Source organism: Corvus brachyrhynchos, unplaced genomic scaffold (genome assembly GCF_000691975.1).
Source record: "Corvus brachyrhynchos isolate BGI_N302 unplaced genomic scaffold, ASM69197v1 scaffold61, whole genome shotgun sequence".
Classification (NCBI taxonomy): Eukaryota; Metazoa; Chordata; class Aves; order Passeriformes; family Corvidae; genus Corvus; species Corvus brachyrhynchos.
In genome coordinates this window covers 2,372,611-2,398,424 of record NW_008236478.1, presented here as the reverse complement: position 1 = coordinate 2,398,424, position 25,814 = coordinate 2,372,611, and the positions used below count along the sequence as shown (strand labels likewise).

At 37.7% G+C, this 25,814-nt stretch overlaps 1 protein-coding gene across 1 annotated transcript; it reads left to right on the top strand.

The window, feature by feature from the left end:
- Positions 1-17: 17 nt before the first annotated feature.
- Positions 18-20,938, top strand: ZFAND4 (zinc finger AN1-type containing 4). Its single transcript, XM_017725956.1, is given in 12 exon segments — positions 18-644; positions 7,541-7,616; positions 7,718-7,785; positions 8,316-8,507; positions 12,176-12,199; positions 12,627-12,805; positions 13,652-14,132; positions 14,174-14,820; positions 15,441-15,493; positions 16,316-16,329; positions 17,796-17,904; positions 20,043-20,938. Coding segments are annotated over 12 exon segments (2,163 nt in total). The 5' UTR covers positions 18-460; the 3' UTR covers positions 20,179-20,938.
- Positions 20,939-25,814: the final 4,876 nt, after the last annotated feature.

Here is a 25,814-nt window from a genome sequence, read left to right as displayed (position 1 = left end):
TCCAACTGCCTTTCCTGAGCCCGGACCAGTCCCTGTTCTTACGTTTTTCCGGAGTTTTTCTCTGGCTCTGAGACTGAGGAGGGCTTAGCTCTTGTCAGGAGGCATTGGGCGTCTGGTTGTCATGTCGCTTGTGGGAACAAAAATAACAAAGGTAGTAGGTTGCGTCTGGAGTGCTGACACTAGAGCCCTAAAACTACAACATTGCTAATATCATTTGTGGTTACCTTGCCCTACTAGGCAATCACAATGTTTCTTAACAATCATTTTATATAAAATAAATTTGAATTCTCTTTAACAGTTACGTTTAGATGTTGTCAGAACTATATTTGTTTGCTTTATAGGTGAAAAATCCTAAAGATGAACAGCAATGCGCTACACGTATCTTCAAAGCTGCCTTGGCTAGAAGTGGAATGTAGTTTCCTGACAGATCTTCTTACAAGGAAGTTGTAAATCCTTTCTAATGGCCGACAAGAAAGAGCCTCCTTTTTTCAATAAAGATAATATGGGACCATTTCACTACAAACTTCCTTTCTATGAAACTATGGAGCTCTTCATTGAAACGCTTACAGGAACCTGCTTTGAACTGCGAGTTTCCCCCTTTGAAACAGTTATTTCTGTGAAAGCTAAAATTCAAAGATTGGAAGGTACTATTCTCTCTTGTTTCAGTGTAAACTGTATCACTTTAGAAGAAGTCCTGTTTTAAAACTCATGATTGCTAAAATCAAACCAAAAAACTTAAGTGTCATGTTTAGCAATATGTGTAAAAACTTGGTGCTTAGTTCATGGCTTAGGTTTAATTGAAGTTGAGTTGTTTTTTTGTTCTTTCCTTTTTTTGTAAGTTCATGGCTTAGGCTTCACTGGAGTTGGTATGTTTGCTCTTCTGATGTGTTGGTTGGGGTTTTTTTTCTAAATACAGTTATTAAGGTTAATCTTAAAAAGTCTGTGGATTCCCTGACCCAAGTTGTTTGTTAACTAGCAAGATTATAAACCAGAGCCATGCAATATGTGTATATTGAGTAACTGAGCATACTTTAAACTTGCTGCTATGTTTGTTGCTGATTAGGTTAGTCAGTTTATGGTTTTTTTATGATACTGCAGTCACAAGAGCAACTGCAGTGCAGGCAAATCCCAAAGGCAGCTTTAAGTTACTGATTTGAATTTTGTTTAGGTGAGTGATCTTTTGCTGGTAGACATCTGGCTGAGCAATGCTTTGTCTTAAAATGATAAACTTCATGCATTCTGCCAAGTGAAAAATCTTTAAGTTATGAGGCCAGTCTTGATGCTTATGCAAGAAGAATAGGTGTAGGTTAGTCCTGTCTTACCTCCTTTCCTCTGTAATGAGGATGACCGTGCATGAAAGAATGTGATTTGAAATATTAAGATATACATAGTTTAACTACTTTGAAGCGTTGCATCCTCTATCCTCTTTTTCACTTTGGAAGGGTTAAAGAACTGTATAGCTGTAGAATTTGTGAGTTGCTGATTTTAAGAAAAGGGATCCTCTCCTTCCCTAGTATACCTGTACGTGTTTTTCATCCCTCTGTCTCTTTCATCTCTTCTCTCCTTCTGTGGAACCCATCCTCTGGGAGATGTAACATGATTCTGTAGGCTGGATAGGATACTCTACTCCTCTTACGGAAATCTGCTCTAGTGGATGGAAAAAAAGCCCAGACAGCTGGCATGAGACTTAAAACACAGAAGCATTGCAACAACAGAGGGGACTATTTACTAGTAAGATCCACCCAGTAGGAGCTCCACCGTGCAGATAACTGGAGCTTACATCCATGTAGGATTGCATGTTAGTGCAGCTGTGTGTGGATGGGCTTTTGTTTCCTGGGGACAGGGCCATAATTAATTGCGTGTCAGAGAATGTGTCAAGATGCTCCTGGAGGCTAGAGGTGAAGCAAGAAAAGGAAAGGGGTTTTTCTCCTATAACTGAATATAGGTATAGGAGAGATGCACAGAATGCTAGCTAACAGTGAATTAAAAGATAGCATAGGCAGTAGAGAACAGAAGGCTATCTGGGTAGTATAAACGATGGAGTGAGCTTTAAAGGATACATGAAGAGATCAGTGGGAGATGTGAGGAAGAGAGATTTGAATTCCTTGGAGTCCCAAATGTGAGACTGTGAATAGCCATACTCAGTTATGCCTACAACTTACAAAAGAATCCTCATTTCTTATTAGAAGAACAGCTCAGTAATGAAGTTATAATATTGCTTATCTGGAATTTTGCTCGCATGTTGTAGTTCATAGGATGGTGAGTAATTATGGCTTGGCTGCCTGCTGTATAGAATTAATATTAAGTAAATTGCATTAAACGTGGAAGATGAGTTCACTGGTGCTTATCACTGATTTGTAAGAAGTCAGTTGAAATACTTTGATACTCCATAACAGAGTTAAAATATTTGTACTGTTCTGATTAAGGATTTGTGGGAGGCAGAGTGAAAACAAATTGATCAGTTACGTGTGGAGGAAACAGATACACAATGACAAGTTAATTTAATGTTGCTCTTGGGGTTGCTATTGTATGTTAAAAAATAATTAACAATTTTTCAGTGACAGAGTTCCTATTATAGTGCACAAGTTTGAGCAATCAATCACCCAGATGGAGCAAAAATTCAGAAGTAATTTTGTTGTGATTTAGCTTGGGAAGGAGAAAGCTTTCATCTGTTCCTGTTTCTGCTGCTGGTTTTCACTTTTTATTTTGTATTGTGTCAGCTTTCATGGGGTGTGAATCTCTCTTAGTTAAGCTGCACTTCTGGTTGGAGAATGCCTCCTACAATGCTGGAAGACTACATGAGGTCCCTAGTATGTGTATTGTCTTCATTTGGATGTTGGGGATGATAGTATGTAAGCAAAGGAGACAATTTGAAAAATGAGCCGAGACCTGAAAGCTCCAAGAAAAAAATTTAGAATTGTATCAGAAGTTAACAAACTGTTAAAATGTTATCCATGCCTGTAATTGTAAAAGGCTAATAATAAAACTAAAACAAGACAAATTGATCTTGTCAACAACTGGAAAATCAATAGTTGTAGACTGTCTTCACCATAATAAAAAAGCATAATATGGATGGCATGTTAGGAATTTTGTCTACTTCAGATACTGTTTGTCATTCTTGATGCCTACTAATGATCTGATATGGAAAGGCTTGTTTAGACAGCTGTACTAGACATTGGTACCTTACTAAGAAAGAGCTCCATGTTTTCAGTGGTTTTAGTCAGTATAGAATACACATAAAAACTTACGGGTTCTAATGCATCTGAAATTTCAGTGCAAGTCTTCTACTCATAAATTGAAGTTACAGCATATCTGATGTGTGTTTGGATCAGATCCAGGCATTTGTCCTCAAATATGTTCTCTGTGAAGTAAGCAGGAGATTTGTTACAGCGTTGACTTTGGAGCCCCAGGGCTAAATTGCTCCTAGTCTCAGATTCACTGACTGAGCCTTTTAAAATGGTTCACCTGGGAAGAAATAGCTCCCTTTGTCTCTACTGGTGTCATAAAAGCTGGAATACACACACAGTACTACCAGCAGTGCTACCTATTCCATTGGTTTTACTTGTTAATCAGTGTTGATGGACACAGATAGGATGGTATCTGAATTTCAAGGTGGCATGAAAGACTGAGCTTTTAACACAAGTAGAACTTAAAAAAAACAGGATTTCATTGAAAGAGGAAGTAATAGGGTTTTTTAAACTGAGATCTCTCTTTGGTTTCTCCATTGCACAAGTCCTTGTAGCTGCTGGGCTGGGCAGAGTTGAGTATTCATTCAGAAATACCAGTTATTACACTGTTTTAAAGACAGAGCATTCAGGTAGCATATTCATAGTAGTGGTTAATTAATCTCTTAAAGAACCATAGATAATACCTGTAAGCATCTTTGTTGGGAAAGATAGGATTGAGTCTCAAGGGAGGAGGTGGGCTTTGGGATTTTGTGGTGGTATTACTGTTATTAGCTTGCAGGAATTAATTGGAATTCTTCAGTGTGAAGTGTTAGGACATTAATTTACATAGTTAGCTTTAAAATAAAAAAACAACTTGGTCATGGTTTGTTCGGTGAGTACTTGCCACTGAATTTTATGATCTGTGTACGTGGAAACATTGACCTTTTTAAAAGAAAATTTAGGTGTTCTCTTGTTCTTGTATGATTGTAAAGGGGGAAAAGAGAACTAGCTTTCAAAGTACATCTTGATTTCAGTGTTCAATAGGTGTTCCCTTGTGTTCAGTAGGAAATGACAGATGCAGCAATAATTTTGTTGTATATGTGTGTGTACTCAGTTCATCGTGTGAGCTGTTATTTTTCTTTGGTCTTTTTGCTGTCATTATTTTGCTGCCTGTGTACAGCAGCTTCACCTTAAATAAAAGGAACTAGACGAACATCAAGCAGACTTCATATGGATGTTGTAATTTCTTTCAGTATTCTGTGAATTCAGAGTATGTCATAATGATATTTATTAGTATTTGCATTAGAGAAAATAGCTGTGCTTCTGCCAGGATTGGAGTAAGTGGCTTGCACAAGTGTCATAAATTTTTAACAGAACCAATCCTGCTTTTTTCTGTTTACAACTTTTCTCCTGCATCTTCTATTTGCTTTATGATTTTCCTGTATACTGTGCTGATAGAGACTAGAAGTTCATGAAGCATTTTTTAAGCTTGTGCTGCTTTAAGTTGTGGATTTCTGCACCTCTTACTAATGTAGCCAGTTTGTGGGGGAAAATAATAGTGTCAGCCCAGCCTGTCTGTAAACAGAGGCTCCAGCAATTTCAACATTAAATGAAAGATAAGTGCACTGTTTGGATTTTGTCAGTGACATGTCTGTAGCATTCTTAAACGTAGGAACTTTATGCCCACAACTTAAAATCAAGGTTTTTTTCTGAAATTTACAAGGAATTTTTTTTCCCCTGTGTTAATCTTGACCAAATCAGTTTCTGTGGTGAACAAAAGGGAAGAGTAAGGGAGGGAAACTTAAGGCTGTATGTGATATGCTGATTCAGAGACAGGATAGGGTAGCTGCTTCTCTCCTCCCCCCTTTTTAGTAGGTCAGATTGTCAGTGCACCTGCAGCCATTTCAATAGGTAGTCTGCAGACTCTTCTATCCTCGTGTAGCATCACCTGGCCAGCTCATTTCCACTTGAGCATTGAGATGTAGCTTACTGCCCTACTTACCTCTCGGTCCTGATTTAGAGCAGGCCAGTGATACTGTCATGTACTACTCAGGGAGAGGGTATAGTGGATGTGTATGTCACAGTTCTCATTATTGTTGGCAGTTGTCCATGCTGATCTCATGTGTAAATGTCTCCTCAAGAAATCCTTACTATAATCCAGAAAAAGACAGCTGATGAATATTTTGCTGCTTCTGAAGCTATAAAGCATATACTATTTCCTCAGTGTATAAATACAGAATTCTAAGAAAGCAGTATAAAAGGGAGTAAGTAATAAAGACATGTCTGTTTCCAATTACAGCAGAGTATCCTCTTTTCATCTGTTCATTTCATCAAAAATACATTGTCATTGTTGAATGAGTAAAAACATGTTTCACTCCAGTGCTGCCAGCTGCAAGCCAGCCTTTTTAACAAATACTCTCTCAGTTTATCAAAGGAATTGGAAATTGCTGGTTGGAGGCTGCTGAAGCCATAACAAATGCAGACAGTAATCAGATTGTTTGTAATCAGAAGAGTGCAAAACAACACAAAAAACTTTATTGTAGACTCGGTGGCTATTGCCAGCTTGTTCTTTTGCTTATACTGCTGACTTGAAACATAACCAATAACCAGCTATTAAATAGCTGGCAGTGTACTGGCAGTTATGTTAGTCTGCTGTATGAACATATTATTCTTATAAATGTCCTGTGGACTTCAGAGGATATAAGATTCCTGTTAAATGCAGTCAAATGGAGTAAAGTTGTGTTGGTCATTCAGAACAGGGAAGATTGGGTATGAGTTGTGCTGAGAAGAGGAAATTGTCATCTTCCGTAAAGCCTAAAGAAAAACAATGACAGTTCCTCCAAAGGGCATTCCCCCTTCTGCACAGGGATGTCTCCTACTTGCCTGTTTAATGTGCTTGGACTTTGACCAGACAGGATCTTGTCCCCTTTCTTCCTTGCCAGTGATGGATTTTGGTAGCTTTATGCCTTTCCTCTACTTAGGAAGGGGCTACTTAGCTATCTCCTGCCACAGCTTGCTAAGCATTCTCACAAGCCTTCAAAAGCTTACATGGTTTTGGAAACTATCTGAAAGACACTGATCTTTGTGTTCCCTTCCTGCCAGATGTATTTAGGGAAGTCTTACTGTGTAGCATTGCCAATTGCATTTCCTTTTAAGTATCTGAACATGCAATGAATAAAAATATAGGATAAGATTATTTTAATGTAACCTTTAGGAAAATACCTTTATAGGTTTTGTCTCTTAGTATGAGAAGTAGTGTTTAGAACTTTTTGAAAAAGTAATTCTTGGTCTCTATAGATGTACATTTTAATTAACATTTGTCATGAATGCACAGTAAGATCTTAATTGCCTGGGTTTCACTAGACGAGCAACTTCTTTTTGATGCTGGAGGGAAGGGGTTTTTTTTGGTGGTCTGAGATGTCTCATCCTTTCATAACTGTCTTCATTTTTATTCTATCCAAAATTTGGACCATGGTAGCATTCCAATAAAAATGTGTGAAGACCTCAGATTGTACCAGCGTTTGCTTATTACCTCTAATGTATATTGCATCTGTGTCTGAGGTGACTATGCAGGCAGAAGTTGTGTAGAATTTGGATTCTGTTTGTGTAGAATATGAATTTTTAATAAGGAACAAATATTCAGTATGCTTACTTTCTCTTAACAAAAAATAGCCAAATCATCCCAGAATTTGAGTTGAAAATGAGTATTACTGGATATTAAAAATAACATTCCAATGGCATAAAAAGCACCCAGAACAAAACAAAAGTGTGTGTAGGATGAAGTTTAATTAACTGCTGTGGTACTGAACTGTACATGCCAACTTTGAGGTCCCAAACCAAGCACGGATAAAAACACAACTGCAGTTCTCACCATGGTTAGAGAGCTGCCACCAGTCACCTTAATGTGACTATGTCTGTACTGTGAATAATACAAAATGCCAGTCTGTGCTTAAATTATTCAGCAGTTTTGTAGGTAGAAGTTTTATCCTGTGTTTCCTGTCAGTAGACATAAAGTTCTGAAGTTCAGATAACAGGAAAAAACCTCCCTTATCTGATGAATAGAAAAAGAGCAAGTATTAATAAGCCTGAAGCAGTTGAACACTTCTACACACCCTCTGCTGAGCCAAAAGATTGAACTTTGTGTGTGAGCTAAAGCCTTCTGAAAGTCTTTGTTTTTAATAACTGTTTGGAGGTTGGATGTCACAGCTGAAGACTGCTCAAGTGCCTGTCCTTGTCCTGCTTCCTCTCTTCTTTCTCCTGTGATCCAGTTTCAATCCATCAGCTGCATACTCTTCAAAAAGCAAAACTCCCCAGAGGCTAACTCCTCTTGCCAAGCTCCAATTTTAAGTCATTTGTTTGTTTCTTTTGTGTAGGTATTCCTGTCTCTCAGCAGCACTTAATTTGGAATAATATGGAACTGAAGGATGACTATTGTTTGAATGATTATAAGTAAGTATAGAATAAAATTATGTTTCTAATTAATGTTTCTAAATAATTGTTAGCATAAGCAACAGAAAATGCTATAAAAATTTATTTATTGTTATTTACAGCATTTCAGAAGGCTGCACTCTGAAGTTGGTTCTGGCTATGCGAGGTGGACCTGTTAACACCAGACGAGGTAGGTGTTAAGTAAATTAAAGATGGTGGTTTTCATGCAACATCTTAAAACTGTGAAGAGCTTCTCTTAGATAAGCATTTTAGACAATCAGACTTCAGTTCCAAATTAATTGGAAAAATACTTAACAAAAATGGGGGGATATTTTTCCCCATCTTCTCTTACTTAACATATCAAGTGCACTTTGTTTACTCTTAGATTAAGTATATTTATATGTATAGAATCATCAAGTCATAAAATCAGCAACTCTTTGCTTGAAGAAAAAATTATTCTGTAATGTCATTATACAAATAGTTTTTAAAATATGGTCGATGAGAGTCAGGCATTGCTACAGTCACACAATAAACTTGGTTATGTGGATCGTCTGTATAGGAGTGAAAATGAAGACATTCCAATGATAATTTTCACTTGGGAAAAAACTCAGCATATCTTCTAGGCTGGGAATTCCTGTTACAAACTGAGCTGAGCTCTCAGAGGTGATCAAAACAACAATAACAATATTTTGGTTTTATTTTGGTTTTTTGTCTTTATAGTTCCCGTGAAAGATCCTATCAGGGAAATGGCTGAATACATGGATCCTGCTAGAGACAAGATCTGGGAGAAAGGGCCATCCAACAAACAAGTTACCTTCCTGGTGTATCGAGAAGGAGATCGGTTGAATTTCTTCCGTGTGGTTGACCGGGGTGATGGCACTTTAACGCCATTGTCTGAGTCTTTGAGGTAAAGTTGGTTTTAATCTTTATATTATTCTTCAAAAGTGGGTTGCTGTGTAATTTTCAGCTGTATTTGTTGACTTTATCAAAAGAATACCTGGCATATTGCAAGAATTATTGCCTAGGGGCTATTTAATTCTTGTAACTCTAACAGCACAGTAGTGCTTTGTGGTCAGTGGTTTTGCTGATGGTTCTCTTATCACTGTGTGTGTTAATATAATGAGTTAAAACTGACTTCATACTTCAGGCAATTCTCAACATTCCAGCCTGTTCTGAGAAGGAGCATGTTGCAGTAGAGTCAAATCAGTATTTTATTAGATATTAGAAACTTCTGTTAAGCACTTTCTCTAACATCTTAAGGCATTTGTTTAGTTTTGTAAATATTTCTCTGTTCACAGAAATTTTTTTTTCTGTGGATATGACTTGACTAAATGTTTAGTCAGGAAGATAGTAGATTGGCAGTGCAAAATCCTGTGGGCTTTTTTTGGTTTGTTGTTTAGGTGGGTGGTTGGTTTGAAGGGAAGGGTGGTTTTGTTGTGCTTTATGTGGGGTGGGGATTTTTTTGGTTTTGTATGGATTTTGGTTTGGGTTTTTTTTGTATGTTGTTTTTTGTCTTTTTTTTTTTAATCTACTGAAGTAATTACCAATATAGCCAGCCTTTGGATGCTATTAGGCCTCGGGTTAGCTACTTGAAGTACCAAGCTTGTGTTATTTGCTGTCAGAATCCAGTGCTGTTACCATCAGGAGGACAGGTGTGTCACTTTACCTACTACATTGTAGTAAACTGTTTGGTAATCTTTTTCCTAAAACTATCAAAATTGATACCTATTAAAAACGATTGAATTCTGTTTTTATACTGCAGCTTTTGGGTAGGGTCTTTTATCCCCTCAAGAACTTAATATTTGTACAGCTGTGAGGAAAGGAGTTCCCTTTCTGGGCACTAGCTGTGTTTTCTCCAAGGCTAAGGCTCAAGCTGTTTTAAGTAACTATTCTTGTTTCTGTTTGCAGAGGGAAAGCAAGAGCTTTGTACTGGGTTTGTATTCAGCTCGTATTCAGAATGATACTACTCTTAAAATATAAGACATCCATACTTAAGACCCACAGACTGAAAGAAATATCAAAGTTGAATTCCCACATTGTTATACAGAGTAGAAAGACTTGTTTGATATACAAGGAAGAGAAAAGACGCAAATATTTTAGATCTGTGATTTTATCTTTCAGCCCCTCTACTCTTTCAGTAAATAGCCACATATGGTACTGTTTGAAATAGGTTAAAACAAGCATAACTGGTAAGAACTGAGAACCTTGCTGCTGCACTGGGCTAGATGCACTTCTGGAAAGATGAGTAGACTGGTGTAATTCTTGTTCTTGCTGCTAACCTGCCTGTTACCACTTTGTTCCTATTTAACCTTCTGACTCTAGTGAACATCCAAACCCATTCAAAAAGCTGGGACTGGGGTTGCTATACTGTGAGTTTGTGAAAGGAGTTGTCATAAGGAGCTTGAAATTGAATGGATAGAGTGGGCTCCCTGGTATCTCCCTACATGTTCAAATGTGTGTGTGTGTGTGTATTTTTTTTTTTCCCCATTTAAAACTAGTGTGGACAATAGTCTGAAAGTCTTTGTACTTTTCCATTGGGTAATCCAAGTGTATAGGTATAATAGTAATTTAATTGAGATTGGCTAAACATTGCAAATGGGAGGAGTGAAACACTCTTTTGGCTCTTGCAATTACCTGGGTAAGCCTTTCAAAGCACAGCAGTACATAGAAAAGTCAAATACATTGGGTTTAAGAAATATGCTGTCACTGGTCAAGTGAACCAGTTGGGTTGGAAGCCACCTGAGTTGAAAACATTCAGCTTGAGTTGTTTCTATTTTTCTGTGCTTTCTATGGGAGTTCATTTATTAGCTTTTCTACTAAGGCAGATAGTAATTTGAAGGGGAAGGAAATCCAAATTTTTTAATTTGTTATCATGTCTGGGTGAAACTGTGGGAAGTGGGAAAAGTAGCAAAGGGAGGAGAGAATGGAAACAAATCAGACCTTTTTGTTTGATCTTTGTAGAGGAAAGCTATGGGTCACTCTGAGTACTACTATTTTGCATACTGACAGTTGTGTTCATATATGTGGGTATATTGGTGACTAAGCATTTCGAAGCACTTGTTTATCAGCCTCTCTCACACTGCTGATATGTGGAGCAGAATTCATTGACTGAAATTTAGAAATGAGACATTGGTTTTGGTTTTGTTTTATAGTTCTCCAGATAATTTTATTTCATCTGCGATTGAGTTACTGGTTAAAACTTGACAAGAGTATAAATGCATACAGTGGGCATTGTCTCTGGATTAGAAGAAGAGTGTTGAAGTTGTGGTGGAGGACTGGCGGACGCTGGTGCTGAAAGGGTTTCAGCAAGCTAATAATTTTTGAGACATGCATTTTACAAGCAGGAGCTCAGGAATGTTGACACCTATGGACAAAGTCAATTTAAAATTTAGTCATTGTAAAATGGGCTGAAAATATCATTATCAAAACTCCCTGTCCAACTTTTATAATCTTACAATCACATCAAAGCAAACAATCCTTTTGTCAGTCTTTTTTTTTTTTTTTTTTTTGGTGTGTGTTTTTGGCCCCTGTTTGTCAGGAAATTGAACAAAAAGATAACAATTATTTTTTCATTAAAAGAAAAATCAAAAACCAACCACACCAAAAAACCAACCAGACATGAAACATACCACTTTGCTTTCTATCATTACCTTGCAGGAAAGGAAGTTCAACAAATTCTTTTGACTTGGGTGATGTAAACCTTTATAAAGTTAAAATTTTGAAATAATTTTTTTTAGTGTTGGGTTTTTACCAGGAGAAGTATGTATACATAATAGGCATGCTGACTGTCCTCATGTGGACCTATTCAGGTTTTGGTAAGAAATGACTGGTCTATTTTGTTGACTCTTGCTTTGAATTTGCTGCTGTCTTGCTCTTCACGCTGTCTCCCAGCTGTGCTGCCTTTGGAATTTTGCTACATTTTAGGAAATGGATTTGGAGAGTCAGTGCAAAAAATGCTGGCTCTAAGGGCAGCAGAATATTTCCAAGAATCAGGTAAGATGCCAGCTCTAATTAGTGGGTTGTGGGGTTTTTTTGGTACTGACTTCCACATGACACTTTTAGTTCTTCCTTGATCTCTTTTGGAGAGTAGAAACTTGAGCTAAATCTACTAAAACATTTTTATGAACACAGGGGAATTCGGGGAGTTGCCTGATTGTCACGATTTCTAGATGCTGACAACCTAATGGAAGAACTAAAACACTCTTCAAAATATACTACCTACAGTGTTGAAAATGCATCAATTTGTAATGAATTGGACACTCCTAATGGTTCTTTCATTTCACTGTCAAATGCTGAATGTGTTACTGATTGATGCTTCATAGGAAAAACAAATTAGATGCTGATTTTTAAAACCTTGAGGTGAGGTTTTGCATTCTGTTAAAATGCAGAATGGAAGAAGGAAATGTCATGCTATAAACTTCCAGTGACTACTGACTTAAAATATTTTGTCTTGGGACTAGCAATTCTAATCTATTTTTTTTTTTCCAAATGTGAGACTCTTTGGCATCTTTGGAAACCTAAACTGATCTTTTTTTTTTTCTTTTTTTTCTTTTTTTTTTTTTTTTTATTTTGAAAAGGAGAAATAGAATATCACATCCACATGGGTGACCCCTCCATTTCCATTTATGGTGAGAACACCCCTCAGGATGGATAGAAATTTGGACTTTTCCTTCCATGCCAGTGTCTGGTTAATTGGAAAACTGATCAGCTTGTTGTCTGAGTCACACACTTAACAGCTTTGGCCATATCTTCAGGAGACATTTGTGGAACTGGATATCCCCTCTGTGGGGGAAATATATAGTGAGTGTGAACCAACTGTATATGATATAACAACTTCCCAGAAGCGTGGCTATGTTCAGATTTCAGCTACATCACTTTGCCCTTATAAGGGATGCTTATGTGGATAAATGGATTTGAAATGTCTTTGCATACGGTTTTTACATAATGTTTTGTCAACAGATCAACTACGGATATGACTTCCTAGTTGTGAGAATACTCTACATTGAAGACATAATTCAATTACTTGATTAGAGGATGAATACAAACTTTCTTTTATTTTCAGCGGTGGTTCAGTTTATAATTTATATGCTGATGATGAAGATGAGACAGAGGCATCACCTTCTGGCCAACAGATTATTGAGAATTCAATTACTATGAATAAAATGAAACTGCTCAAGGCAAAGATGGAGAACATGAATCTGAGTAAAAAGGTGAAATTGTGATTTCAGTTTTTTTGTCATAAAATGGCTTGGGCTTTCCTTGTGCTGACTTTTCTAAAAAGCAGATCAGATTCTGCCATTTTGAGAAGTAAAGTTATCACAGGTAGATGATTTCTCAACTATTGTTTATGTAAATACTGTTGTATAAATGTTCTGCTGAGGGGCATTGGCTTTCCTTGGACCTACCTGCCCTCATTCAAAGAATTCATTACTGGTCCTGGATTTATTTGCAAGGGTAGGTTTTTTGGGGTGGGTGGGTTTTGTGGTTTTGTTTGTTTGGGGTTTTTTTCTTCCAATACTTTAAGTAGCATTGCTTTGCAGTACTGTTCTGGTAAAAAGTCAGTGTTTCTCTTAAAATGGAATTTCATTAGATACACTGTTACTGAAAAGCCTGTAAAGTGAAATATGGGAATGATACTATCGTGAAGATAAAACATTACACTGGTGTTCATGTGCGACTAGGTTGCCTAGATGTAAAATGAAGAGATTATACTTTCTTTCATTTTTTGTTGTGTTTGAGATCTGAAGCTCCTCTGGATAACTTTGATGACATTCTGGCTTCCTTTTCTGTTTCTCTGACATGTCACCTATTTATTGAAAACATTTCCTGATTATAATCTTTGATTTTATTATTCAGCTGTTGGGGTGAAATCTTGATGGCTAGTAATACGTAAGGCAGTAGAAAGAATGATACGCTCTTTTCTGGTCTTACACTGTCTGAATTCCTCAGAATGTATTTTCAGTCAGGTCTTCTGAGCACCACTGGAATTCAAATACTAATTGCTTTTGTATCCATGTTTTGTGATTTTGGTTGAGCTTTGGTTTTTTTTTTAATAGCCTAAGAAAACTGTCAAGGTGAAGCCTCGCCCTCCAATGACTCCTCGACCACCTAGTGGCTCGGTGGCTGCTGCCCGTCACCGCTTTTTAAGAGTGCTCCCCCATATCGGACAGTCGTGCCTACCTCCTCCTGGGAATTTGCATCAGTCGGAATCTCCTCAAAATGCACTTTCAGCACTGGCTACTTTGGCCACTGCTGGTAGAACGATGCCATCCACACCTAATCACTTCCTTAAGGAAGATGACACTTGGCAGAGCAACTCTTGGTCTCAGCCAGTCAATAGCATCAGGTTACCACCGAAAATATCTCGCGTTGAACTAGAAAATGCAAAACTACCTACAAATAGTATTCTGACTCCTGTTTCATCCCTGCCTGCAAATTCAGAAAAAGCATCTGAAAATGTGACCTCAGCAAGTGAGGAGGATGCTGTTTTGTTTCCAAGTCTAACAAACGTGGAACTGTATGGAACGGAAGAAGAACATCTACCTGAACCAGATGAACAGAAGCAATCCCTGCTTAACAGTGTAGTGAGATCTATGACATAGGAAAGGTGAACCCAGAACTTGAACTGCCTGATGGAGACAAAGATTCTAAGGTTGTAGAGCAGCATAGAAAACCTCTTGGCAAAGTGCTGAGCACTGCAGCAATGGAGACTGGTCTTCTCAGTACTCGTGAATTAAGTCCTCAGAAAAATCTGCTTTTGTCTCCCCTTCGGTATTCACCACAAGTGGCACATCACAGTTCTCTGAAACCACAAGCACAGCCCAGATGCTTTGAGGCTGGTAACTTGAGATCTACAGCCTCCCCTAATGTGCTTCAATCATTGGAAGTACGTAGTATAGCAGACTCCTCTTTTTCTAGGACCACTAGATTTTGTAGTGTGAAAGTAGAGTCACTTGGAAAAAGACCTGATGTAATTTCTAAAGTAGAGGCTAGGGACATCACAGATGTGGCTAGCAAGGCATCCAAAGAACCTGCAAGTTCTGTAACTAACTTAGGATTTCTGGCTTCGCTGGCCCGAAGCACAAACAGGGAAAGTTTACAGAGTTCCTGTGGGACTGACAGGTTTCGGACTTCTGGTATTGCACTGCCTACAAACCTGCAGCATTTTCAGGAAGAAAGCTTTAGGAAAACTGCTCCTCCAAATGAAGCTGCTGAATATATTCTAGTGAGTATGAATGCATCCAAAGAAATCAAGTTTTCCTGTTTTTGTGATACTGATGTTACAAAACTACTCTGTGTGCGTGTGTGTCTTGTCAGGAGAGGCAGATGGGGTGCGGGAGGTGTATTTAAATCCCTGGTTGTCTTAAACTGTTTTCTGAATGGCTGATGGTTTCTAAACTGCCTGTTTATCTAAACAGGTCCAAGAAGAATTTTTTCATTGAGATTTAAAGCGGCTGTTCAGTTCACAACTGAAATTATGAGTTATTGTAGTGATAGAATTATGAGTGTGTATGTTAGAAGTGTCATCTGGCTTCTGCTGCTCACTAATTGTCATTTATTCCAAAGTGTGCCCAGTGACTGGCACCATATGTGCCAAGCTTCTGCTCTCTAATGTACTTTGTTGTTTTGGTGTACTTTGAAGTGTGGGGAGATTTATTAAATAGTCATTGAGGTTAGGGCTTTATATTGCAGAATTTTAACTTTGTGTGCTGTTGTCTTGGACTCCTCTTGGGTAGATTGATAAAACATTGGTATCAAATAAGCTGATACCAGACTACCTACATTTTCATTTAATTTCCATCTGCTAGTAATTTCGTTGTGGAAATTTTTTTTTTTTTTTTTTAGTTTGCGCATGGGCTTGGAATGAATGGAAGTATTTTTTGTAGGGAAAAAAGTATGTAAGTAACTCATATAATAATTAAAGATGACTCTAATCTTTCCTGATATATCACACATAGAGAGGACAAAAATAATCTATCTTTGTGAGGCATTTGACTTCTAGAGTCCTTGCTGTATTCCACTTCTATAGCATGGTTAATCTTTTAATATTTTAAGCAATTCTTTAACGTGCAGATGGCATCCAGATCTTAGGTGGACCATAACTGCAACTCTTTTTTAGTTTTTTTAATACTTAGTGAAGCCTGCATGTCATCTGTAGATCTAAATGTGACTTTCTGTGCTGAAGTTGCCAAATTATCAGTTCTGTGAATACTTCTGAGTCTACTAAAATCAGAGCCAAGTTTATTGGTAGCATTGTCTTTATCACAAAAAAAAAGTGGGGAGGAAGCAATAAGGACATGGATGCTGCAGAACTCTGATACAGTGCAGATTTTTCACTATTTTTTTGCTGTTCATCATTCTTTCCACCCTAGTCATGGTAACTGTGGAGTGCTCAATGCTTGACATCTATTGAAAATCGATGTGTTATGCATAGATATTAATTGTTTATGTGATTAATTCTATTGGGAGGAAAGGAATTGTCTAAATTAATGCTTTCAAAACTCTTAAGAGTGAGCTAAGGATTTTCAGCCCATTTAATTTTTCTTCTATGTATCTTTGACTTACAGTTAGCAAGTTTTCTTTTCTTTCTGTATTACCTTAGGTGGGTATGTATTCCAGATCTGGCATATAAAATAAACTAGAAAATAGATGTTCAAATAGCAGATGCAACGGAAAAAAATTATGTAATTGTAATGTTGGAGCAAAAGCTGCTAAAAGAGTGGGTTGTGCCTTTGTTTCACAACTGTAGAGGCAGCTTTGACTTGGCAGTCAGTTAGGAAACAGGTCTGTCCTGTCCTCTGCTGCTCCAGAGGTGATACCCTAAGGGCCCTGTCTGCATGATGGGGAAGCCTACTAGCACCTGAGTCATTTTGGATAGGACCATGAAGAAGACACTCCTCTGGTGTATCTTACATCAGACAAAATTGTATTTTCCAAAAGATACCAGACATGAGTTGGTGTGGTCATATCATGCAGGCTCTTGAGAGAGATGTGGCTGGTAATGATCTGTTGTATAACTGGCCAAAGGACAGATCACTTTTCACTGTAGTTGCTGTAGGGACCGTAAATGTGAGGACAGGTGTATTGTTTTTTCTGTTTAAGTAGGTCCTCAGGGCCAGCTGTCTTCGAGCTCTGTCTCTCTCACAAACTGGGCTAACTGATGCTTCTGAAATTGTGTGCTTTTAGATGATGAAATTGTTAGTGTGGACAAATGTTGCCTGGAAGTTTCAGTGCTGGATAGGAATGGGGTGGGAGTGGTGGGTAGTGATGACTGTGATGTGTAGTGACTGCCTGGTGCTGCTATTGAGTGTAGTCTGCTGCATCTCAACTAAGAAATGACTGTTGGGATTAAAAGTGTGCTGGATGAAAAATACTTGTGAACTCATGAGAGAACTTTTTGGGAACATCCTGACAATATAGCTATAGAAACACTGAAAGAATGTTTGAGAGGATGCATTGCTCACTTTACTGACCCAGCATGTGGGAAATACGCTTGAGCAAGTTGTGGACAAAGAACTTACTTCTGCAGAAGGAAGGGAGATGCCTTTTCTTTACGTGATCTCCGGTTAATAAAGCAACAACCAAGAATTACAAGGCAAAAAGTAAAAATAAAGTAAGTTTTTTTAAGTATAGAAATTTTACAAACATCTGCAAAGTGCCTAATGTAACCATATAACTAGGTAGAGGCCTGTAGTCTAATATGGTACTATTCTTGCAATTACGGAGTACCAGCAAAATTTTTAAATGTTGCAGTACTTATTTGGCAAATTAGCATAGTGAGTATATTGGATGCTAGGCAGCGGAATGCCCAGGTGATTCTTTGTAAAGCTGTTGTGCACAGGCCTTTCCCAATGACGCTCTGTGTGCGTTCATTTTGGGTCTGGGAAGACCATTAAGAGATGTGTTTATTGATTCGTTCTGTAACTTCTTGCTTACGTGAACTTTTAACGGGTGTTCAAAATAACAGTTTTAAGGCCCACATTGTGATGCCTCTTCCAAAGGTGTTCATGGTCTTGAGGTGTGTTTCCTGTTTTGGCTTTCAGGGTTTATTTTTCCCCCTTCTTTTTAGGCTTTGGGGTTCCCACCTGAAGTATCCTAAGAAATGCAAAATGAATCTGCGTTTCAAAAGATAACATTTAACTTGTTTGTGAATAAGTTATAATGTCTTTACTGTCTTTCTACTTCTGAAAGCAGGTGAAGCAACCCATCTTCCACCTGTGAATGGCTTAATTCAAGCAAAAAAGAAAATGTCAAAGCACTGCTTTCTTTGTGGCAAGAAAACTGGATTGGCAACCAGCTATGAGTGCAGGTAGGTGGAGTATATAACCAGCTGTTACTTAAAATTGATAGCTGAGTTAACCAAAAAGTTTTCTTTGCTGCATAGTATTCCTTAAGCATAGCAAATCAAAAGGCACCCTTCAAGAAAGTTGCAGTTCTCAGTTCCGCAAAACTGCAGGAATTAAAACTCAGGAATGTTGCCCCTGTTGTGCTCTTGAGGTGTATGTTTTTCCAGGAAGACCAAGAAATGGAAGGTAACAGAATGGAAGATACCAGGAAATAAAGAACAAGATAACAAAAAAAGAACAATGACATTTTATACTTGTGGGAGAAGAACCTGCTACAGATACATGTTCTGCAAAGTTTCTCATCAATAATGGTATCATTAACAACTTGACGAAAAACTGGGTTTGATAGTTTCTCACAAATCTCCCTCAGATTTGGCCCAATTGCAACACATCTTCACAGTTTGTGAATTTATACAAATTTGTATTCAACAAATTTTTGATATGTGTGTTCTGGTTTTTTGCAAGACTTCAGTCACCTTTGAGCATCTAGAGCATCTCAAACACAGAACCACCCAAGTGCTGGTCCCCCAAATCATTGCTTGTAGACAACACAGTGAGACCTGGTGCTTGGTGGTGATCTTGGGAAACTGTAAAAAAAACAACAAAAAAATCCAACCAAACAAAAAAACCTCCAAACAAACAAAAACCTCCCAACAAGAACAACAACAAAAGAACACAGAAAAAAAACCCACTCTCTCTGTTAGTTTTCAAGTACGAGATATTTTTTCTTAGTATTGTTTCCTATGAGCTAGTCAAGGTTGGGAGCTGCTGCGCTGTGAGGGCTGCATTTGGAGCTGATCTTGGTTCATGCCAACCAACAGCAAAATGAAAGAACTTCTGCCACTGGGCAATTGTATAGGAGAATTTCAGGGTGAGGAATTGTCTCCTTACTGACTCTTCAGTCTCTGATATTGAAACAGTTTTGGACACTGCTCACTTTCCTGATGAGCACATAGCTGCAAGCTCTTCTAAAAGTAACTAAGCAGCTTGCTTAAGGTTAAAAATGAAGGGGGAAATGGCTCATCTCCAAGAATAGCATTTGTTTTGGTTTCAAAAGGAGCAGCCATAGGACCTTTTACTAGAAAGCAGCATAAACCATATGTATATAATCCTATGAGAAAAGTTGTGATTATGGGACCAAGAACCAAAGAAAAACAAATTTATTTCCAGGCACACAAAGCCTCAGGAACAGCTGCAGAGTTTATTATGAGCCCAGATAGACAGATAAGTAAATAGGGGATTATAGTGTGAGTTCAATGGGTAACACTTAATCCATTTCAAGAGAATTCTGATTTTGAATGGTATCAGTGTTTTACTGTCAAGAAGCATCTCTATCAATAATCAGGCAACAGGACGCCAATATGTGTCTCCAGGTAAAGCACTTGTCCAGATTGTATCCAACATCCAAAGTACGCTTTTCTCCTGGTAAGAGTCTTAGCTGCAGAACTGTCAAGTTTGAAGCAAAAATTCTGATCTTAACTCATCAAAATTGCAACTGATATTAGGTAGATGAACCCTTTTCCAGTCCTACAGGAAGTTATGTTCCCTGTAGTTTTTCTGATGTCTTACAGCTGACTAAATCTGTATTATTAATCTTAAATGGCTAATGTGCATTTATGCCAGACAGAAGTTGTGCTGAAAACAACTGTTTTGATTGTCTGAGTGATGTCGTGGTTTTGAATTGAAATGCATTACATGGATTTCACCTGATGGAATTACTGTCCATGGTTTTGTCTTCTGAATTCTACCAACTAATATTCTGTGAGGTCCTTAAAAAAGAAAGTAAAACAAAGCTCATCATTCTTAATTTTATAATGCATGAGACACCTCTAATATAAGTGTGTTTGATCTTTGCTGGTTGGTTCCTGGAGTACTGCTCTTGCTTAGCTTCCCAGCTGAAGAGACTGTTGGGTCAAAACTGAAACATTCAGTGTGAAAAATGTCATTTTGTGTACCCTACCAGTTAATGTCACCAGTCAAGGATGATGACAATTCAAACAGCTCTGTCATTTAAGACATGGTTAAGCAAAATGGTTCCCAGCATGTCAGAGCATTAAAAGCTTCTAAAAGCTTGTAACATGTAATATTCTTGTTTCTTCAGATGTGGAAACAACTTCTGTGCAACGCACCGCTACGCAGAGACTCACACCTGCACCTACGACTACAAGAGCGCGGGGCGGAGGTATTTGCAGGAGACCAATCCCATCGTTAGTGCACCAAAGCTTCCCAAAATCTGACATGGTTGTGCTGCATGTGGCCACTCTGCCATTGAAGAATTGTATTGAATTGAGAGAAGCACTTGCTTAAACTGCATAATTTTGCCATGCTCCATATTTAAAGATTTGCCAAGTAACAAAAAAGCACATGAGGATGCATCGAAGAATAATGTGAACACTACTGCAGTTAAAACTTTTCTTCTTGAGTGAATGAAAGGTTAAAAATTAGTTTCTAAAAACTTACACTATGATTTAACTGTTACTGCACGTGTTGTGTTTTATATTTGGGAAAGCTATTTCACTAGACAAGTCTTTAAAGATGCACTTTACTAACTTTACTGTATAACCAGAGTTGAGGGGGTGTTGTAATGAGGGTGTCATGTAATGTCTTCTGTACTCTTGTTTTTTGTCCATTGCGTGGTATCTTCTAAGTTATTTCACTAGAAGGATCCTCCTCCCTCCCCTTTCTTCAAACAGCCTGTTTTGAGATTTTAAGGGGATAGTGTGTTCCACCCCTCTGTTTCATTCTGATTGATATTCATACATTGTGTGTCCATTCTGAAAATTACATATCATCTTAATCACATTTTCTTAAAATAATGCTGTTTATATGACAAGTTTGTTTTTAAATAGAAGGTTCCCTGTTTGTTGCCATTAAATACGAGAAACAACTTATTTTAACTTTTTTTGTAATCCTAGATTTTTTTAAGACTTCACAACTTGCTTTGTTAAGATGTTGAATGCTGTTATTGGAAGAAATTCTAATAAATATTAAATTTTATTCTTGTTTATGCTGTCATAAGTGCACAAAATAACTTCCCTCTTACAGTGTGTTCCTAAATTAAAAGTTGGGCTCTGTTGGGAGGGTATATATATATATTTTTTTTTTTTTTCCACAAGCACTGGCTCATATCTGTTCATACTGAAGCTGATGGGAAGAATTCCCACCAGCTTCATTAGGTATAGTGTGACCAACACTGTGTGCTTTAAATAAACTGCCTGAAGTCTTACAGTTTTGCTGGCAAAGGCAAGATCGATGCCCAACAAATGGGCATGTATTAACCTTTCTCCCCTTCAGCTGATACAGTATAAAGGCAGTTCAGTAAATGCATGAGACACCTCTAATGATCATGTAGCCACTGCAGAAAGTCCTGTTGGAAGAATGTACCTACTGGAAAGACTTTCCTCTTTCATTCCCTTAATGCTTATGAAATATTTTTATAAGCATCAAGTGTTCCTGTAAAAAGAGATTAATAAAAAGCTATGACAAACCATCAAAACAAAAGAAATCCCCCCACACTGTATCTAGGTAATCAAATGTCATGTTCCCTGTCTTGTCAAAGTCCTCAGCTACTTGGTTGGTTGTGGTATTAAAATGATCTATGCTGCATTCCAGTCAAAGGATAACAGCTTATGAGAGTCAAAAGGTGGGCCAAAATAGAAGAAAGAGGATCACTGAAAGAAAGAGAAGTAACTTGAAGAATCTCATCGTTGGAGGAAATCCATTTCATGTAGTTCACTTGAAAATTCTTAAACCTGAAGTTTTCAGAGTGATGAGCGTGGGAAAAAAATGTTCACAATCATTCTTCTGGGCACTGATAAGATAAAAATGTCATTCTGTGTGACTTCTATGCTTATTATTACTATAGAAAGTTCCCCTGGTATGAAGAACATGTCATTACTGAGCCATGCTACATACCATGAACTGCCTAGAGTTCTTATTTCATCTCCAGCATGGGGCAGTGTTTGATGCTGAAGGAAAATAATAAGGAACATGACAAATGTACAAGTGTTTTCCCAGCAATTACAGCTCAGCAACATTCTGAAGACAGAGGTATTGCACTTTTTGTAGGTACAGTAGGGATTTGGTAAGAAGTGGAATTAAAATAATGTGGTCAGTGATCACTTAATCTGATTTTGCATAAGTGTAATTGTCAGGAAATTGCTTTGCAGTGTGTTGGAATGGCCATACTCAAATTTTAGTACAACTACATAATGGATATGTGGTAGGAAGCCTCTGAGTCACATCTCAATTTTGACTCTTCCTTTCTGCATGTGTATAATGAAGTGCATAACAATGCTTTTTCAGAATATGCAATGCAGTAATAATCTAACTTCCCTGTGTGTAGCTTCTCATAATTTTTATTATAACTCATTTTAATTACACTTAATACAGATACTTGTTGTTCAGAACTCCACTGGTTTTGTTCTCATATCCACACTGTTACAGGCATTCATTTTCAACCAGTAGTGCAGCCACAGAGCACTTTAATTTGTAATTAACTGTTGTTAATTCAGATGCTATTGGCTTTTCCTTTTTTAAGTCCTATGTTAGTTAGTTTGTGCTATGGATTAATTACTGTTTACTGTGTAAACTTACCGAAATGGTTTGGGGCTCGAGTATTAGTGTGCTATGTTGCTATGCATCTGCTGATAACAAATGTTTAGCTTTTGTGTGTTCATGTAATTAGATTATGTATTATAAAGACTTTACATACTGGAAGTTGAACGGTTACTTTGGTGTGTGCTTCTCTACCTTCCTGACAATATTTTTTGTTTGCTTCTTTTATGCTTGAGGACCTGTGAGGCAAAACCAGGCTGGTCCCTTGTTGAATGATCTCCAGGATTCTTGTGTCAAATTGATAAGCACCACAGAGGTGCCAGAAATGTTTTTGGATCTTGAATTAAATACTTCCTTTCTCTGAAATCTCTAGAAGCCCATGGTGATAAAAATCTGTCTGCTTGCAATTTCTGTCTATTCAGTTTGCAGTCCCCTGGGATGTAATTGCAGTGGTGCCTTCTGCTCACAGTCTTCAGTTGTAGACAAGGCTAGAATTGTTAATTTATATTACAAAATATAAAATGAAGTTTTTTCTAGGTTTTTTTTTGCATATAATGAATTAGACACTTTGCTTTCTTTTCAAGTACTTCCAGCTTTCATAATGGGGCACCACCTTTTGGGATTGTGGATTTGGCGTTGCTTCTGCCTGTAAGGAGTTGTTTCCACCTGCAGCTTTTGTGTTGGGTCACGTTCTTCCAATCTTTATGTAAATCAGGTTCATCTTGATATGCATTTGACAGTTTTTCTGGTATCTACGTTAGCACTGAGCCACAGATGCTTGCATGAGGAAATTCATGTAGCTGAGAACTGCATCGGGAAGCGTCGTCCACTAGTTTGTGCATAACTTCTCCTACACAGGGACTTTGTGGCAGAGAGCTTGTGAAGGTTTTTCCTGGATTTCTCTTGCATTCGCTTTGTGTGTGACGCTGCAGAGAAGCAACACCAGGGGGCAGCGGAGGCATTTAGAAATGGCAAAAAGGTTTGGGTTTGTCAAATAACGAGATTAAAAAAAAAAAAATAAAAAAGAAAGTGTGATTATTTGTTTGTGACCCTTACTCAGCCCACTCTGAACAGATCTGAGGAAGTCAGCAATAGGGTACATTTCTTTTCGAATTCCAAAGGTTTTTAAAATATCAGAATGGAAGAGTACCTCAAAAACTTGTTTCTATGCTGGGTTTCATGATGTCATTTATTAGGTAATCTTAAATGTATTGAAGACTAGACAGCCCTCCTCTCTTCCTTCCCTCTAACCCTGCAAGAATGAATTTCAGAGGTGTCTGTTAGCCAAGCTATGTTGGATGGTATGTTTGGCTATGTTTACCAGATATGTCTGGTAAAAATAATTGCATGTCCCCATAATTCCTTACTTTAAAATGACAAGTGTTGCTGTTTTCTTATGTATAGTTGAGAATATTATACAGGTTGAGAATATGAAAGTATCAATTCAGTGATGTGTGAGGAATGCATGCCAGTAACTGCTAACGTGACCACTCCTTACTATCTGTCTTGTCTAGCCTTGCAATTCAAAAAGCTTTACAGGTCATTAATGGCAGAAATTTATTTCTAGACCACACTTCAAGGCTGTTTCAATCCTTTTTAATCCAATCTTCAGAAAGACTGATTACTATGTACCATATATGTAGGAAATGTATATATAGCTCCATAAGAATTATATTCTAATCACATCTAGATGGTGAATTATTGCTGAAATTAGGCGTTCTGCCCAGTACCAGAAATTCAAAACAGTACCTAATCACAAAAATAGTATTATTTACTTGGTGTGTGATTAAGAGTGCTAATAAGCAGGAAATGAAAACACTGAAGTTTTCTAAAAGGAAAAATCAGGGGTTTCAAAATACCCTCTCTTCTTTCTCTGTGTGTGAGGGGTTTACTAGCAAATGCATATGATTTTTTAAAAAGTGGGTAATATTTTCTCTCTCACTTCTATCCATAAACTTAATGTGCAGACAGTAATTTTTCTTTACTTGAACTAATGAGACTTCGATTTACTTCACTGAATCTTGTACTTAAGTGCTGGAACTGTTGCACATAAAGGGCCTTATTTGCTGAAAATCTGCACTGGCTGATGCCAAGTTACAACACAGATATATAATGAAATACCTTTGGTTTTAAACATGGTCTTGAGACTGAGCATTGAGTGACGGGATTTCTTCTTAGCATCTCCTGTCTTGCCAGCGATCATAGTTTGTTTTGGGGAGACATAGGACTCATTAAAATAGATTGGATTAGCCTGATAATCATCCAGCCCCCCATCTGTCTCTGGGAATAGGAGGTAACAGGCACTTCAGAAAGTGCAAAAATTCCCTAACCAAGTATTCAGGAACAGGACACTGGATCTTACCTCCTATGCTAATGACTAGTCTGAATTGTGAAGAACTTGCTATCTCAGTGTACGGTATTATATTAATTTGGAGGTCCATAAAGGTCTAAAGCTATTTTTGAATCTTGATAGATTCATCGTTTCACTTATTTATATGTATAATGTGAAAAGAATTTTCTTTCTTTCACTGTAGTTTTGAATTTCCTACCATTTTTTAATTGAAATTCATTTGGTCTAGTGTTGTGAGAAAGGGAGAACAGTGTCTCCTGAATATTCAGTATGTTCTGTCTTTGAATCACATCCGCTCTTGCTCATCTTTTTTATGGTAGCAATTCACTGTCTTTGCTATTACAGAGCCTTAATTATGCTTGCTGTCCTCCAAATCTCCTCTAATTTTACATTATACTTTGTCATCTGCAGTTCTCTGGTTCCCATTTTCCTGTATTGTGTATATAGCTGTATATAGCTATGAGCTGCTCAAGGTACTGTTACAATGGAAGCCTCTAAAACGGTGATTAAAATAATACCAGGTGAAATATGCCCAGGCTTCTTCCAAGGAGGTCTCATAGAAATGCTTAGTATTATTAATCTTCATCTAGTCTGGACAGGATGTAAATAGCATTTATTAAGAGTATGAGGAAAAATGTAGGAAAACACTGTAAGGGGAACATGTGGCTGAGTTCAGCGCAACAGCTGTGCTTATGAGGAAGATGATGTATCGGGTTTGTTACACAGAACTAGACTGCCTGTTTTTATGCCTTCACCACATTTGCATGTTGGTTGCATGCAATCTGTTGATTGCAGTGGGGAGAGCCAAAGCTGAGTATTGGCTGCTTAGAGGTAGGCTTGGAAAATGTCATTCCTCCTCTGCATATTTGGGTTTGGGATAAATTACTTTCTATACATTCCCTAATGGTCCGAGTAACAAATGTGGAAGTGAAGCAAACTGGCCAGATCCTTTTTTCCAAATTTTTA